The sequence below is a fragment of the Numenius arquata genome, chromosome 6, assembly GCF_964106895.1.
Source record: "Numenius arquata chromosome 6, bNumArq3.hap1.1, whole genome shotgun sequence".
Taxonomy (NCBI): domain Eukaryota; kingdom Metazoa; phylum Chordata; class Aves; order Charadriiformes; family Scolopacidae; genus Numenius; species Numenius arquata.
The window spans coordinates 3,350,677-3,363,560 of NC_133581.1; the positions used below are offsets into that span (position 1 = coordinate 3,350,677).

Consider the following 12,884-nt stretch of genomic DNA (forward strand, 5'->3'; position numbering starts at 1 on the left):
TTATGAGGATTAGCCTAATCATTCCTTTTCTGTATATTTTTTCACTCTACATTTACATGACATAACTGTAGGCTGAACTTCTTCTTTCTTTCCTCTAAATATGATCATAAACAACAAATTTGGATTTAAAACTTAGCCTTTAATATTCTTGCTCTGAAACAATGTTTTTGCTAAGGTTAGTCTTTAAATTATTAGCAGTTTGTCAAAGGCCTCGCTATGCTTTACCTACTTTTGGTCTTTGACAAATTTTTCTACATCTATTCCTATTTGAACAGCTAAAAGGAAAGACGTTAGTTTTCAGTGGGCATAGCTGATGTAACGGAGATCCGTTTTTAACCATCTGCAGATGGGAGTCACCTGGCTTTCCCTAGAGGCACTAGAGATCTATTCATCGAGTACAATTGCTTCTATGACAAGCAACATTATCATATGAACCTCTGAAGTCTGACGAGGCTTTCTTTTGAAATCAGTAGGTTCTCATCCTTCTGCTACCACCCCATTGGTATCGGAAAGCTCTTTAAAAATTTTGTTCATCTGCTCCTTTGAAAGCATTGATTCCCATACCTACTGTTTGCCCAAATTGTCCTTTACAGTCTTCTCCCCACCCGTATTCACCCTGAAGCATTTATCAAGTTACTTCCCAGCTATTCTTTTACAAACTAAGCAGGGCAAAGTCTTTTGCATATATATATATACACACATAGGGGAAGTGACAGAAATCTAAAAGGAATACAGTGTAAATAAGTGCACCTACTTGCTTCAGATGCTTAGTTTTTTTCAGACATGCAAACTTATACGCATAATCGCTCCTGGTCTTTATGCTAAAAACAAGCTACTTACAGTTAAAAATAAAATAAATTTAATCCATAAGATAAAAGCGACACCACAACCGTATTTTTATGTAGTTTAAACAGATCCCTATGCATTTTTGATAAGCACACGTGAAGACTACCCCTTTAGTTTTAGTACTGCTTACGGAACTGATTTTTGCAGATTATTCACAAGGAAACAAATCTTACCTGCTAATGAAAGAAATTAAACTAAACTTGCAAACTCGTATTTAGGGAAGGCGATGGAACAAAATATGTGCATATACAGTACCTGACATTAAGGGCTATGTGCCTAGACCTGTTGACACCAAGGAAGACTGAATGTCCTGTGGTCCCATCACTTTTCAAAAGGAAAAAAACATGTGCCAAATATTTGACTGTGGTTGACTGCAGATGCTAGAAAAGGTGGGTGAAATACAGCATATAGGTGCAATTGGCATTGTATGAAGTTTTGCATAACTGATTGCGCCTGGTACAGTTTCTGTCTGTATCTATCTTAGGTATTTACAAGGCATCTATCACCTTGGTACCTAAGCAGTTTGAAAAATGCACCCACCCCAGGAGGCATGATGCAGATACAGGCAGAGGCCCAGGTCCAGAGCAGCAGAGGCAGGTCCCAGGAAGCTCCCCAACTGTGTTACCGCTGTTGTTGAGCTCCTGGCCCACTTGTTGTGGCCAAGGAACATCTCCACCTACCTGTCAGCAGGAAGACGGTACCCCACCCCTCACGTCCAGCTCCACTGGTGGGGAATCTGAAAAGGAAAGATAATGGAAAAGGCAACGATCCAGTAGCAGAGGTGAAACAGAAATGGTGGGATTTCAAAAGGAGGGATTCTTAAAGAGCAGCACATCTCAGGGGAGGGATCAACTGCCAGTCCAAGTGGCAGGTAAGGCACAACACAGGCATAAATCTCAAATGTTCTTCAGTGAACAAAAGTTAAAAGAAATACCTCTGATGTCTCTAAAGTTTGTCTATATCCAAAGCCCTGCTCTGTTCTTGGCCTCTGTCTCAGTGCTTTATCCCTACAGCTGAATCGACTGTTCAGTTCTCTGTATCTCAACCCAATAATTGCTACAATCCTAAATATGTCTAATAACAAACTGAAAGGACTCTCGCGGGTAATGAATGTTGTGGTGCAAAGAGACAGCACGGTATAGCGGTGCTCCAAAATGATGGACATATTCATGAACCTAAAAGCTGGAATAATCCTGGCTTCTAATCATCATGTTCAGAACAGGATGGGGCAAACCACAGGTCACCCCTGCAGGCACAAAAGATGGAGCAGTTCTCCTGTGGCCACCAGGAGCAATTGCTGATCTACCACATCAGACCAAGCTCTGTGTCAGCACAGTGCAAACCAGCAGCCAGCTACGGGCTTCGCTGCAGAAACAGAGGACCTGTCTAACAGAAAAAAGAAAGGAAGATAGCCAGGACTTTGATGAAGGTTCACCAGTTACTAGTACATGGACCACTTTAATAACAGATCTCATTTTTTCTTTAAACATACCACAGAGAGTGAGGTAAAACAGAAAACAGTCTTCAGAAACCCGTGAGACCCATGTGGCTGTTGGAAATAGCTGCATAGTACTCACGAGGATCCAACGCTTAAGTTAAAGTGCAGTGGGTCACTGGCTTCCAGATGATACTTCCTTTAGCCCACATGCATGCTCCTTTCCGATTCCCTTACTTGGTTATTTAAGGATCAAAATGGGAGTCGTGCCCTGTCAGAGCAAGGTTAGGAACATGAAGCAAGTCACAGCTTTGGAGACTGCCAGTTTTTTTGGCTAGGATCACTAGGTATAAATATAAAGCCATCTATAAAAGACATAAGTGACCTATTTTGCCTGTAAGTCATGTGTATCACTGTGAGCAAAATGCTGCACGTAGGAATGGTGTGTAAGCTGGAAACAACTAGAAAGATCAGAGAATCTGATCTCTTCCCTTTGTTTCACACCTAAAGAAGCTACCTGTGCTTCTTTAGCTATACTTAAAGCTTGATTTTGAGAGAGAGAGGTTTTTTTAAAGCCAATTGACTGCCAACTAAAATCAACCGTATTGCTATATAGTTTGGTCCATAGCCAATTCTGACTTGACCATCTTAATGCCCTCTCTCTCTTTTTTTTTTTTTTTTTTTTTTTTTTTGGAAAGTCACCCTTTGCCAAGGAAATGAGGTAAAGGCAGTCAGTTGAGGTAGCTCTTTCAGCCAGCTTCTTTAACCCTACTGTGGGCAGCTGTTCAAAGCAGTCAGCCCCTTCTCTGGCTGATAAGGACAGTTTCTGGCCAAACCAAGTTTCCCAGTGCCCCTACTGTAACCGGCACACCTTTTCCACCGTGCCAACCCCGCTGCTAGTGCGACCATCTTGCCAAGATCCGGTCTGAATTTAGGGCGACCTTTGGTCATCAAGGAATGGATTTATTGGGCAGAGACTGACACGTTCATCGAGGTGGTGTCAGCCGTTGACCTTCAGGCAGTTTTCCCACCATTGCTCTATAGTGACCGAAAGCTTGTGTGAGGCCATGCCTGTAACGCACCCTCCGTTTCCCCATGCCCCACGTCAACACTTCACAAAGCTTCCAGAAACCGGAGTTACTAGAGCTGTTGGAACACTTTGTTACGCATAATAACAGTTATGATTATTCCTCCTTTTCATTGCTAGTCCAGTTAACGAACCTATCCTAAAACCTGTGAATGTATTCATTATTCATAAGTATTCGCCAATAGTTTCCACAATTAACTTTTTCTGCCCATGGGTTTTCACAGACGGTTTGCTCGTACCCTTTGTCATTTGTGCTATTGGTCACCTGTGCCAGATGCTGTTCTTTCAGCTCTGAGAGGCTGGAAATAACAATTAGGAGGATAGCGAGTGGCAAATTTTCATAGAGAATTAGGAACTTCATAAAATTTTATTATGCTTTTTTAGAGAAACTTTTCTTCTTAAGCCTCTGGCAAATGTGTAAACATGCACAAATAACAAAAGTGTTATGATCCCCCTGAATCTGAACAAATGAAACTCAGTGATACTACTTACAGAAATACTCATAAATTAATGTGGGGTTTGGAGGTTTTTTGTTTTGTTTTGCTTCAGTTTTTGACTTTTAATTTGGGTTGGTTCTATTACTTACCAATTGCTAAGTGGGCTCTGGTGAGAACATTTGTCAGGAAAATGGAGTTTTCAAATACGGGGAATTTTCTGCTGACATGTCAAAAGAAATACAGAGACATTTTGCATGACCAGTGGCTCTACCAGAATGAATATATATGATCCCTTATCTTTCTCCGATTCCATAGAATTTAACTGAAATGTGTGTTTGCTATGTGTGGTAAAAATAGGTCCCCTGTTTTTTTGTTCTTTTTTTCATGTGTACTCAAATAGGAAAATGCTGAGAAATAATTTCATGGTCCTGCATTATAGTTGTTAAGAGAGATTTGTTAATGAAAGATTGCAGCTCTGGCTGTATTAGGCAAAGGGGGAGAAGAATTGCCAAGGACGAAGCAGTTATTACAGTTAGGTTGATATACAGTCCCTTTCAAATCTCCATGGAGTGGAAGAGCCAATGATTGCATGACAGTTTGTCCCTAAAATTCATTTTCATAAGGAGCTCATGCCTTTTTACAAGTACAATCTCATCCTCACTTTCCATAAAACATGCAACTGGACAGTGCAGCCAGACACAGAGAGAATGTGAATACTTTGAATGTGAATACTTTGAAGTAGTGAATATGCTAAATGCACAAATATTATCCATTATTTTAGCATTTTTTTTAAAAAATCATAATTATATTAAGCCACACAGAATCCCTTTTAGAGCAGTATAAGATTGGAGGCACTTGGGTGCAGAAATAATGAGTGCCGCATTAGGGTAGACAGGGAATGATATATAGGAAGAAGGATCCTCGGGTCTGTTGGAGCTTTCGTTTAAAACCATATAGAATTAAAATAAAACAAAAAATCAAACAGAAAAAGCCCTGATTCATAAACAGAACCAGAAGTATCATTTAACATGACCTCAGCAACACCTCCCAGATGTAAGCTTTACAGCTTCAGTCTGAGGTTTGGAGAGCAGCATATCAAGTATTTCAAAGAGCAGAAATGAATCCTTAAAGAATAATATTTTTCAAGACGGGGATGCCAGAGCGTAGGCGTGATGCTGCTCTGGCATTCGGACCCCTGTAGCGTGAGCAGCATGGCCAACTCGCCACGGTCACCCACCGTCATCCAGGTCACAGTCTTGCCAACAGCAGCTCTTCTCTCTCAGATCCCTTCCCTGAGCATGAGGGATGCAGGCTCTTCGGGCTACCCTGCTCCAACTTGTTAGCCCGACCGCCCCAGATTGATTTCTGATGACCAAATTGTCCCCCCAAAAAACCCAAAGCGGACTTTTTTTTTTTTTTTTTTTTTTTTTTTTTTTTTTTTTATTGGAAGCATGGAAAGGGTGAGAGTTACGGCCAATGACTTGTGTAATCAAGAACGGTGCTGGGCAGATCGTGCTCTACCATGAGCCAGCGATCGCTGTGGGTGCAAAAAGCTTAGCCATTTCTAGCCTTTGGGAGTGCGTTTTATGTAGGGGAGGATTTAGAGTAAGCACATGCCTGATTTCCTCCTCGTTAACATCTGTAACGATGCCTCTTTGCACACTAAGCTGCCACAGGGAATGCACTTGCACCCAGATTTCCACCCTGTGCCCTCAGGCAAGGGAAGAGGTAGCCAGGGGAGGGCAAAACTTAAGTTTATTTTCGGAAGGCGATGAGATCCTGGCGAGCAATGCCCTCGGATAGCGGTACCTACCGTTTGGAGAAAAGAACAAGCAAATCTGGCCAATGTTGGGGAGGGCATTGCTCGCAGGATAAATGCTGTGGACGGCCACCATCGCGCCGCAGCAGTGATTTGGGAGAGAGCGCACTGGGGGCGGGAGGGTGACGTGAGACGTCGGACAAAAGCGAAGATAGCCAGCAGTGCTTCAGAACAACAAAGGGCTGCCCTCAGCCAGTGGTGGAGCACATCTGGCACCCCAGGAAGCTCAATTGGACACTTGGCCCTGAGCTCGTCCCAGGGATTTCTGACTGACACCACTGCAGTGCATAGGTGAGCTTTTTGCTAGGTTCACTGACATTTCCTGTCACAGTCACGATGAGGTGAATTGGTAGCTCCTGCCTTGGGATGCAGCATGGCTGTGTGTGTTCTGGGTACAGGACAGTGTGCATTTATACCAAAAAGCGGTTAATAACGTCAACTGCCACCTGCCCAATGCAGTCACTAAACTTTAGTCCGCCCTTCCGTTTGCCCAAACACATACACTCTGGCTTCCCAACTGGCTTCTTTCTATGTGTTGTCCAATGCATGTAGATACCTCCATCTGCCTGGCCTCAGATACAGTGGTTGTTGCTCCTCTATTTGATTGCCAGATGTCACTGGGGAACAAGATGGGGAGGTTCCTGGATCCTCGGGGCAAGCCAGCCGTCACCGAGGGAGCTCGCCGTCCACGCCGGCCGAAGAACAGGAATCTTCGGTGCCTGCCTCTGACGAAGACTCACCGGCCAGGACCACAGAGAGCTGGCAGTGGCCGTTGTCCTCGTCTGAAACGCACAGCAACGTTGGGGAGGATTTTGAGGGATTTCAAACGCCAGCGCGGACTCCGGAGTGTACCATGGACATACAGTCTCCCGGGGATCAGTCACTCAGTAGGACTCCTCAGTTTGAAAGTGACTCTCCTGAGGAGGAGGGAAATGATGAAATGAATGAAGAGCACCGCGGTGTTGAGCCTGTCCCTAGGGATCGGGGTTGGAGAGGGCAGCCCCAGCTAACAGAGGGAGAGAAGCTGTTGATGGAAACCAACAGTAGGATTGTGCAGCTGCTGGAAAATATCAAGAGGGAGCATGCACAGTCCATGGGCCTCATGTCGCAGTCCATGGGCCGTATGGAGCTGCAGCTGGGCATTGTGGCTACCTCCACAAGAGCCATCCATAACTACCTGTCAGAGATTTTAGCTTTCCTCAAGCAGCCAAGGACGCAGGTCCTTGAAACACGCATCTCCCAAAGAGCCACCCCTCATGTCGAGTTAACCTGTGCCTCGACATGGACTGGTGAGGACGCAGTGGCATCCTCCACTGTGTGCTTACCAGGGGCCGAAGGGACGAGCGACTCTCGAGAACCACCGCAGGCCACGCTGCCTTGTCGCAGTGGCCGGCTGCAGAGAGCCATAACCGAGAGGGCCTCGTTGCCCATGCCTCCACGCCAGGCAAAAGGGGGAGGGAAGAAAAAATAACCACACCATAGGATTTTTAGGGTTTTTTTTAATGTGCCTGTCCTTTTAATTCTTAGCCATAAGGCCATCAGTGGCAGAATTCAACCATTTCCTACATTGGCTAACATTGTATTCTGGCTGACTAGATTAGTCTAACATTTTGTAGTTTATATTTGCACTGTTAACGATGTGTGCTGCTGGTATTTGAAGAACATTTGCCTCTGTTCTTTCACTTTAACTTCATACGAGCATTTTTTTACTCTGTGCCAGGCATTCATTGCTTTTCTTACAAATACAAGTCATTTCTTGAGGCAGCTGTTTTTTGAGTTTTCTTTCTCCATTATCCCATCCCCCTCTGAGCAAGCGTTCTGGACTCGGTGGTAAGTATACAGGTCTTGGCAATACTCGCCTCCAAAACTGTGTTCGATCAGTCTTTGCCTGGTGTTTCTGGCATGCCAGCCTGAGGTGTTGGGGTTAGCCTGTACCGGATCATGATCATTCTTATCCTCTGTGGGTCTGATCAGCTCAGTTTCTAAGACCCTCGGTGGAGCTAATCCACATGTCTTGGCTATGTCGTACAATAAGTAATGTTGCCAGGATCATACCTCATATTTCTCTTTGGGGGCCTGTGTAGTGACGTGCCACCAGATCTATCTAGGCACCTGACTCTCATTTTCAAAGTTCCTTTTATGATGGATCTGGTGGTTTGATGGGCAGCATTATAATTTTTCCTCTGAGAGAGTCTGGGGATTTGAAAGAGGAGTGACTAAGCAATGTGTTCTACGGGGATAAGAGCCATCTCCTGCAACAAATCTATTAGGAGAAGACTGTCCCCTGTAATTATCACAGATATTAATTATTTAAGAAAAAGACAAAAAAAGCAACTTGCCTAGCAGCCAGACCTCTTGAGAATGTAAAAGTCATGACATTGCTGTTGGGTACTATGCTACTACGTCTGTGATTAAGAGCTTTTCATCAGAGACGACCTACCTGTTGATAAAATGCAACTACTTTCTGTGCCTTTAGGCCATCTAATTTCCTGAGGGCTGGCACCCTGAGCAGAGCAGGGGTGCGATTGGTAACCCACAGGGCAGATGGAAACGCACTTGGCAATAAATTATTTTATATCTGTTGGTGCTGCCTCTCTCGGGGGAATTTAATATAGTGGCACTCAAATTGCTATATGCATGCAGAGGCATCAGACTGGCTTATACATGTGGTATCCCTGACAGTTCTCCGAAAGGATGCTGTTACCAGGAGCCCCTTGAGCGGTGGGAACTAATTATCACAGGTGTAGCATGGCTCCTGTGTTTGACTCTCAAGATACCGTTGTAACTTCTCATAAAGGTTCAGAAGAGTTTATATGGCAAAGCAGTGATGAGTTCCTCCTCTGGCAAATACTAGAGAGTAATTGTAGGCCTAAAAATCCTCTTCTGTGACTACAAGTGAGCTGCGCTCTCTGTCCAGCGAGCCATAGGCTCTTCTTCCCTGTCTTTCTGCGAGACTGAAGTTATTCAAAATAAAGCAGATAGTATTTTGGTACTCTACCAGTCAGCCACAAATTGCTCCCTTATACGTGTGTGTGCGTGCGTGCTTGTGGCTGTACTTTGCTAAATGACCGGTTTAACGACGAAATGCAGCTGGCATGGCCAACCTCCGGTGGAGGCTTTTTTCCCACTACAGAGTATTTCTTCCCTTCCACCTACCTCCAGCTGTGTTCCTTTTAAGAATACCATTGGAGGCGTGCTTCTTTGGCCACACTGTCAACACCCCTCACACCGGGTGCAAATTTTCTGCGCCCGTTCTGTGGCTTTTTTATATCTCTTTTGCTAAAACTGTTGGTAAAGGTATCCTCAGAGAATTTCCAACACAAGCTTGTAAGATTCCCCTCTCGTTGGTACGAGAAATGCATGCTGCAGAGTATTTGAGCTCGCAAGGAGGTTGGGAGAGAAGCCGATTAGTAAGCCTGACAAATTATTCCAGTGTGCGCGGCCTTTTGAACATGTGTTTCTGGTGCATTCATGGTTTGCACACTGGTACTGTGGATATGAACAGCCTAGTGAAAGGCGAAGGCGAGCGAAAGTTTGTCCCAATATGCTTACGTCTTGCTTCTTTGGGATGAGTTTGAATGAAGCTAACTACAGTTCAGCCAGTTAATTTTCTTGGCCTGATTAGCACGTTGGACAATACAGTGAGAATGTTTTGATCTTACATAGTGCTTTCACTTCAAAAGTGTGGTGCAGTTGCGGCCAGACGCTAAGATTTTGACGTGTTCTGCAGGACCCGCCATGTAGCTGCTGCCATTTAGAATAAATCTGGTTCCACATGCTGGCTGCTGCTGCAGCTTCATGTGGGGTTTTTTGGTTTTGTTTTTTTTTTGTCGTAGTTTTAAAATGAATACCTCCACCTTTGCTTTCTGATCCGAGGCAGTAGAGCAAAAAGAAGAAGCTGCACAGATGTAGCAGTGCGGCCGTTGGAAATACAACGCGAGGAACCCCTAAAGAGTTCCTTGCAAAGCAGCTTAAGCTTTAACCCTCTCCGCTCTCCCATTTCTCCGTGCTTTAGCTAGACTCAGCAAGGCACAAAGCACCGCTTGAATGGGAGCAGCTCTAGGGTGAGAAGGACCGAGAACCCGTCTACAGCCAAGAAACCTGCAATAAACTTACACAAAACAGATTTTTGTTTTTTTTTTTTTTCTACATGGAAATAGTAGGTGGTATTAAGAGTTGGTACCAACTGATATTTTGGTCAGATCCAAAATGAGGATCTGACTCGTAGCATTGTCTAGCCAAATCAGTGCAGTTGGAGGGTAATGTATGTTTCATCCCCAAACAAATATTTTCATGCTTTTCAAGTGTCTGTCATAGCCTCATCGCTCTTTCCCTGTAGCTTTTTGTTGTCTGAATGGGTATATGGTTACATGTGTCTGTTAAAAATAAAGGGGATCAGTTCTTACGTGGTATATTTATATTTCTTATTTACAGATTTTGAGTACCTAGTGCTTCAGTTTCCAAAGCTTCCTTCTTTCTGTATCCCAAAGACCAGTTGTTTGGCTTCTGGGATGATAAAAAGGGTGGGAGAGACTTAACAGGAAATCTCTGCCCAGTTGAAGCTCTTGGTGCTAGATCCCCTGAGTACGATCCTAGCCATATTTTTGCTGTATAGGTCAAATGTTCGTGGTTACACCATTGCTTTCTGATGCCTTTTGCTGAGCAGAAGTGCAGCTATTTTTCTTTCAGAAGTTCACCGTTTGTATTACAAAGTCTTATGAAATGTGACTTGAAGTTTGTTTTATTTTTGAATACATGTGATGTTTTGAAGAATTTTTTTTTCCTTTTCTCCTTCCACTGGATGATTTAAAACGCACAAAAATAAAGCAGACCAATGAAAAGAATTGAATGCTAACTTCAATTGAAAAGAAACAGCAACACCACTCTTGTGAGACAGTTTTCAGCAGTGTTCAGCTTACTGGTCCTGCTCAACCTTTCCTTTCCTGCCTGCTCCCTGACCCTCTGTGACACTGAAATATCCACTTCTAGGACAACCTTCTTCCTAACCAGAAGGCTAAAAGTTCTTCCCTCTCTTCTTCTCCCATTTAAAATGTCATCCTTGCATCAACCAGATCTACTGTTTAGAGGGATCAAAAGCTCTTTTCCTCCTGCCTTATTCCTACCCATATCCATATCCAGGGCCCTGAGTGCGCTGCTCTCCAGTGAGAGGTAAAACTTAAATCCCTAAATCTGGTACTTGGCATAGTAATACCATCTCTAGACCACCAAAAACCTGGGGGTTTTAAGTCTGTAGTATCCTAATGAAGTAGCTCTCCTTGTTTGCTGAAGCAAATAATCGTTTGGGAGATGGATCTAATTGCTGAAAAGTGACATTACTCTGATTCATGTTGTGGAAGCCTAGGAGCCAGGCTCAGGTATTTCACTCACGTAAATACCACAGGCTACAGAACTAATCCTTGCTTTGGTGAAACTTCAAAGGAAAAGACAGTAAATTAACATGATAGAGGGCAGTCCGTGCTTTCTCAGGAGAGCAAATGCAACGGAAGGCGTAGTAAGGAAACCTGTCAGTAGGATTCAAGTTTGGATTCTAGTACAGGTTCAAAAATCATCCTGTTCTGCTGACTTAGGCTGGTCGTTTAATTTCTCCATGCCTTAGTTTCATAGCAGTAGAAGTGGCAATAAAGGAGCTGTCAGGTTATAATTAGTTGATTATATGGTACTTTGAGGTCTTCAGTCTGAGGGAGTAACGTTATATATTAAATACTCATGAACCTTGTTTGTGACCAAAGTTGGAGACGGGGCTAAAACTAACACTCTAAACTTCGGAAGATCTCGATTAAAGTTTTCCCAAGATTTTATGATCACATCGTATGGTAGATCAGAATCCCAAATCCAAATGTTGAAGTTCTTGTTCAGATTTGGACTTTGCCTATTTGGTCTGTTTCTGACCACAACTAAATACATTCCCAGACTGTGCAGTTATTAAAATATAAAATACATATAAAAGTTTCATTTAAACAAACAATGCAGTTACTAATGCTAATCCAATAATCCAAGAGTGTGAATAAATTAGGATGTGATTACTTAAGGAGAATAGGCATAAAAGAGCACTTCTGGAGTACTTGTTATTGTCCAAAATATCACTGAAATTCTGATGACTAAGTACAGTCTGCTTATCTCTATTTGAAACAGTGCTGTACAGATTCATTATTTCTAAAGGTCTTCTTTCCATTTCTATATAGATATTCTCCCTTCACATTTTGAAGGTTTGAAGAAGAGGATTGTTTTTCGAGTCACACTAAGTAAACATTAAATGCATGCAGGCTTAAAACTAAAGCATGCATGTTATGTAGCAGCAATAAAAAGTGCTCGGCTTGCACGACTTATGATGCTCAAGCGTTGCCTTGTTAAAAATGCCAAAAAAACCTTTTTCTTTGCATTTTTTTGAAAAGTAAATCTCTTCCTTTAACCTTGCAATACTTACATTTTCAGTTTTTGGACAAATGATATTTATTTTACTGAATACTTTTATATTACAGATAAGGTGGATGAAATAGTACCAGTTTCCAAGCCATCAAGAATTGCAGACAATGCAACTGTGGACTCAAGAGTGGCAACTATTAAACAGCGGCCTTCTAGTAGATGTTTTCCCTCAGCTACAGATATGAATGTGAGTGGTAGCTATGAAGTTCTGCTTTCACTTCTGAAACTAATTGGAGGGGGGTCTTTTGGCAGCGGGAAGGGCTTACAGCAGAAAGCATTGCTTTATATAACTCATTTTGCTTTTATATCTTATTAAGGCATGGCCTGCTCTGTATTTCTGCCTACCCCTAGAAACCTTTTCTCGTTATATCCTTATATTTATTCTGAGAGCATCCCATCAATATCATAGCTGCCTTAGTGTTACTCAAACAGATGTGAACTTGTTCTGCCTGTTATCTGAGCTGCTGAGACGCCAGTAGGCTCTGAACTCTAAGGGACAACACTAAACCCAAGCTCGAAAACTTCGCTGAAAGTCAAGGTGTGCCCGTTCAGTTTCGGCACCGGAGTTAGTGCAGCCACGCAATTTCCACTAATGTGAAGGTTTCTCCTACTGCAGGTTTCCTATTATTCCTAATGGCCTATATAATATCTCAATTAAATAATACATGATGATTTTTAAGGGAAGAATTGACATTAAAACTATAGCACATATTAAAAATTTAAACTCCAGAACTCTGAAATTGTATTGCTCAATTGCACAATTTGCTTGTACAGAACTTCACATGTGAAAAAAAAAATAATTGGTTTTATTGCATT

At 42.9% G+C, this 12,884-nt stretch overlaps 1 protein-coding gene across 2 annotated transcripts in view; it reads left to right on the forward strand.

Annotated features, from left to right (window-relative positions):
• SHANK2 (SH3 and multiple ankyrin repeat domains 2) overlaps positions 1-12,884 on the forward strand; it is a 315,160-nt gene that overhangs the window by 286,469 nt on the left and 15,807 nt on the right. For both annotated transcript variants that reach the window (XM_074148901.1, XM_074148902.1), the window contains one exon: positions 12,125-12,255. In XM_074148901.1, coding sequence (XP_074005002.1) covers positions 12,125-12,255 — 131 coding nt within the window. The remainder of the gene's footprint in view (positions 1-12,124; positions 12,256-12,884) is intronic.